Source organism: Penaeus vannamei, chromosome 23, assembly GCF_042767895.1.
Source record: "Penaeus vannamei isolate JL-2024 chromosome 23, ASM4276789v1, whole genome shotgun sequence".
Classification (NCBI taxonomy): Eukaryota; Metazoa; Arthropoda; class Malacostraca; order Decapoda; family Penaeidae; genus Penaeus; species Penaeus vannamei.
The window spans coordinates 12,009,512-12,014,723 of NC_091571.1; the positions used below are offsets into that span (position 1 = coordinate 12,009,512).

At 45.5% G+C, this 5,212-nt stretch overlaps 1 protein-coding gene across 1 annotated transcript; it reads left to right on the top strand.

Annotated features, from left to right (window-relative positions):
* Positions 1-875: 875 nt before the first annotated feature.
* Positions 876-2,412, top strand: LOC113803768 (uncharacterized). Its single transcript, XM_070137410.1, has 2 exons — positions 876-885; positions 1,010-2,412. Exons 1-2 carry the CDS (start codon positions 876-878, stop codon positions 2,410-2,412), a joined length of 1,413 nt encoding a protein of 470 aa, XP_069993511.1.
* Positions 2,413-5,212: the final 2,800 nt, after the last annotated feature.

Here is a 5,212-nt window from a genome sequence, read left to right on the forward strand (position 1 = left end):
TGTAGCTGCTGCACAAGTGCTGCGGTCCCCCATGCGGAGGTCGACTACGTCAGCTAAGTCCTTCATGCGAACGTAGAAGGCAGAAAAGGGTTCACCAGGCGCCTGCTTGCAGGAAAGGAGTTCCCGGCGTCGTAGGGACAGTTGATGGGTGATCGAACTGTAGCTGAGGAGGGCTGGGTATCGGAGCTTTACCTTGTATGGAGCAGCAATGGGGGCATATGGATGTAAAGACGTGGTGACAACAGGCGGAATAGGTAGAAACTTGTGGGCAGCTGGAGCTTGCTGTTCCAACTGGCTGGGAGCAGCAAAGATAGCAGAAGCAGCGGCCCTGGAGGACTCAAGCGTTCTGCGTTCTGACAAAGTCATCTAAGGAGGCCTGACTGTTGAGGGAGACGAGGCGCTGCACGAGTTCCTCTTCGTGCACGCCCATCAAGAGGATCATCTTTAGTTCGAACTTTTCACATTTATACACTATATATAAGTATATATATATATATATATATATATATATATATATATATATATATATATATATATATATGTATGTATATATATATATATATATATATATATATATATATATATATATATATATATATATATATATATATATATACATGTATATATATATATATATATATATATATATATATATATATATATATATATATATATATATATATACATATACATATATATACATATATAGACACACATGCACACATATGTGTGTGTGTCTATTTCTGCCATTCTCTAGCTGTCTCTCTTTGCCTGTCGAATCCCTATTTCTCTCTGTCTGTCTCTCTATCTCTCTTTCTCTCTCTCTCTCTCTCTTTTTTTTTCTCTCTCTCCGGAAAAAAGAATATAACACAAAGATGAAGCACAGTAAAAGCCCAAGAAGACGATGAACAACTTTGAGAGCAACTTTGGCCAATGACGAAAATATACAAGTGAGTTTAATGATCTTGGTCTACTGGAAGGGACTGGTATAAGAATACATTTTGATCAGGGGTCAGCAGTCAGCCCTTCCTCGGGGGTCAGCAGTCAGCCCTTCCTCAGGGGTCAGCAGTCAGCCCTTCCTCAGGGGTCAGCAGTCAGCCCTTCCTCAGGGGTCAGCAGTCAGCCCTTCCTCAGGGGTCAGCAGTCAGCCCTTCCTCAGGGGTCAGCAGTCAGCCCTTCCTCAGGGGTCAGCAGTCAGCCCTTCCTCGGGGGTCAGCAGTCAGCCCTTCCTCAGGGGTCAGCCCTTCCTCAGGGGTCAGCAGTCAGCCCTTCCTCAGGGGTCAGCAGTCAGCCCTTCCTCAGGGGTCAGCAGTCAGCCCTTCCTCGGGGGTCAGCAGTCAGCCCTTCCTCAGGGGTCAGCAGTCAGTCCTTCCTCAGGGGTCATCAGTCAGCCCTTCCTCAGGGGTCAGCAGTCAGCCCTTCCTCAGGGGTCAGCAGTCAGCCCTTCCTCAGGGGTCATCAGTCAGCCCTTCCTCAGGGGTCAGCAGTCAGCCCTTCCTCAGGGGTCAGCAGTCAGCCCTTCCTCAGGGGTCAGCAGTCAGCCCTTCCTCAGGGGTCATCAGTCAGCCCTTCCTCAGGGGTCATCAGTCAGCCCTTCCTCAGGGGTCAGCAGTCAGCCCTCACTCAGGGGTCAGCAGTCAGCCCTTCCTCGGGGGTCATCAGTCAGCCCTTCCTCAGGGGTCAGCAGTCAGCCCTTCCTCAGGGGTCATCAGTCAGCCCTTCCTCAGGGGTCATCAGTCAGCCCTTCCTCAGGGGTCAGCAGTCAGCCCTCACTCAGGGGTCAGCATTCAGCCCTTCCTCGGGGGTCATCAGTCAGCCCTTCCTCAGAGGTCATCAGTCAGCCCTTCCTCAGGGGTCAGCAGTCAGCCCTTCCTCAGGGGTCAGCAGTCAGCCCTTCCTCAGGGGTCAGCAGTCAGCCCTTCCTCGGGGGTCATCAGTCAGCCCTTCCTCAGGGGTCAGCAGTCAGCCCTTCCTCAGGGGTCATCAGTCAGCCCTTCCTCAGGGGTCATCAGTCAGCCCTTCCTCAGGGGTCATCAGTCAGCCCTTCCTCAGGGGTCAGCAGTCAGCCCTTCCTCAGGGGTCAGCAGTCAGCCCTTCCTCAGGGGTCATCAGTCAGCCCTTCCTCAGGGGTCAGCAGTCAGCCCGTCCTTAGGGGTCATCAGTCAGCCCTTCCTCAGGGGTCATCAGTCAGCCCTTCCTCAGGGGTCATCAGTCAGCCCTTCCTCAGGGGTCAGCAGTCAGCCCGTCCTTAGGGGTCAGCAGTCAGTCCTTCCTCGGGGGTCAGCAGTCAGGCCATCCTCAGGGGTCAGCATTCAGCCCTTCCTCGGGGGTCAGCAGTCAGCCCTTCCTCAGGGGTCAGCAGTCAGCCCGTCCTTAGGGGTCAGTAGTCAGCCCTTCATCGGGGGTCAGTAGTCAGCCCTTCCTTAGGGGTCAGCTGTCAGCCCTTCCTCAGGGGTCAGCAGTCAGCCCTCCCCCGTGTGCGCTGTCGATGGGCCGTCAGAGAACAAGGAGGATGGAAGCCTCTATATGCTGATTATCTTGGTGTGAGAGGAGGCATAGAGAAGGAAATTTTAGGGACGAGGAAGAGACCGGAGGGAGAGCCCCGAGAATGGGAGAGCAGAGGAGAACGTTGTAAATAATTGAACAGGGGTGACCTGGAACACGAACACACACGCAGCATAGACACAAGCGGAGACAGATACAGACGCAGACATAGGCACATATATAGATGCAGACAGATAAATACACATATACTTATACAAACGTATACACAGACAGACATAGATGTAGACACAGACACAGACACAGTCACAGATACGCAGACACACACACAGAATATTAGGGAGAGAAAGATAAATAAAAGGGAGATTAGACATGATCAAAGAATAATCAAGTGAAGCCATTAAACGAAAGAAATCTTCGTAATGGTGAGGTGAGTGAAGTGAATAAAAGATCAAAAGTCTATTATCAAACGAAAATCAAGAGGATGTTATAGAATGAGAAGAGAAAGATCAAGAAATGAGGAGTAGGGGCATAATCAAGGAATAATTAAGACGAGAAATAAAACGGGCGAAGGTGAGATAAGGCGAGAAGAAACACAGGCGATTAAAAGTCTGTAATTAAACTAGAATCAAGTGGAATTCCGAGATTAAGACGGAGGGAGAGTCTGCACCGAGAGGGAAAAGGATCATCGCTGCGCACTCAATATTCCCTCTAACTAATTCTTCTTCACGCTCGTCTTCCTCCCTCCTTGGCCTCTCCCGGGAAACTTTTATTCGAAAAACCGCTCTTGTAGACAGTATAGGTAGATAATTTATACCCAGATCATTAATCTATCTCGGTTTCGATTCCGTACGTGTTCTCTATGTGAATAATGTATACTACGGTTGCCTAGAGTGTTGAGTTCGATCTTAAAATCTCATAGTTGGCCCTTTATATAAATGGGCGTGTAGCTGCGTGTTAATACGGGCGTATGCTTATTAAGCCGCTAGATGTTAATACAGAATGGCCAGGTCCTTTGCTTCGCGACTTTCACCCCAGCTGATGCAGGTACTTATTCACTGCTGGGCCGACAGGGAGGAGCCAGACCTTGATAATGCAGAGCCATCACTCAGTGACAGCTACGGCGCCTCTGTGTTCGATCAACTCTGCCAAAGTGCATTTTTGTGAAGTCGATGAAGTTAGCTGGGAAATTAGGAATTCGTGTGATGAAAAGTACTGTGGGAATTGAATTACTATTCTTTGCTCAAACGTTTTGCATGAATTAAACTCTGTATGTGGAACATTGCGCCAACGACCCAACAATTTGATTTAAAAGGGCTTAAATTTGAAGAGGATATACTGCATAGTAATTGAAGAAAGGGCGTATAGACTTCAATTTATGCTTTCTTGACACTGCAAGAATAAACAATGCAATATAAACTACTGCTGTATATGCGTGAGAAAATCTCATAAAAAGGAATGGGTTAAAAATGCTTTCAAATGCAATTTATCATAACAGTATATCGCAAAATCTTACATTTCAAAAGTACTTCTATCACGTTCTTTTGTAGAATTTGCCATTGCAGTGAAATTACTCGAGCAACAAGGTAATGCATCACTAAGGGAGGAGGGGGGGGGAGGGTGGTAATAATAAAAGGAAAAAAAATAGATTAAATAAAAATCCATTGTATGCTGCCGTATCAGGTGTTGAAGCTTGTGTATTTATGTGAATGAATGTGTCTATTTATAATATAGTCTGTTCTAGCTAAATACTAGTATGACGTAATTGGTACAATAAGTTCTCCCCATTCATTATTACGTTTACATTATCATTCAAATATGTAGATAGATATAATGGCTTGCTTATGTAATTGTTTTTATATAGCGTTCATATAAAGACGTGCTTACGTACACGTGCCGAGATATGCCCGTACATATTTCGGTCCTACAGTACAGGACATGCTTTGTGGGAAAAAAACAGATATTCAGGTCCGCCAATGCAATGGGTTTGTTTTCAGGTCCCGCTGTGTGTGTACAATCCCATCTAATTAGATAGGTTTTTGATAATCGCCTCCGCCCAGCTGGTTATAAGTAAAACGCCACTTCCGGGTTCTGTTGCTTTCTCATCATGTTCCAATCCTTGCAAAAGCGTAGAGTGTTCTTTTCGGACTGCTAATCTAATGAACACGTGCCCCATTCGCTGCTCTTCTTTTGTCATTATTAAAGGTTCGCGTTTCTTTGTTGTTTTGTAGCGTATTTGCGATGAGATTCTGTGCGCTTACATAAATTCCAGCGCGTTTTTTTAATGTTTTTTTTTTAGTTTGTTTATCTGATATGACTTTTTTCTGCGCTCAGTCACTGCAGTGTTTGCACGTGCATGCGCATGTATATCATTGGTTCTCTCTGTAATTTCTAGCACACGGTTTCAGCTGATGTATAGCTTTAGGATTTATAATATGCTGGAAGTAGAAGTTTATTTTCTTTACACAATGCAAATAACGCACACAAAATATAGTGAACATTACTCTAAGGGAACGATAAACATAGAGATTTATAAAACGTTTGATTCTTAAGCATTTGATTTTATCCATAATCTGTATGATTGTTTTGTTCGAAATGCATACAGATAAACAAATGAAAGAGTGAATGAAACAAAACAAAGACAAGAACAGTTACCCATGCAAATACGAACAACAGTTCACAGAATTCCATCCTTTGAAATTCACCCAAA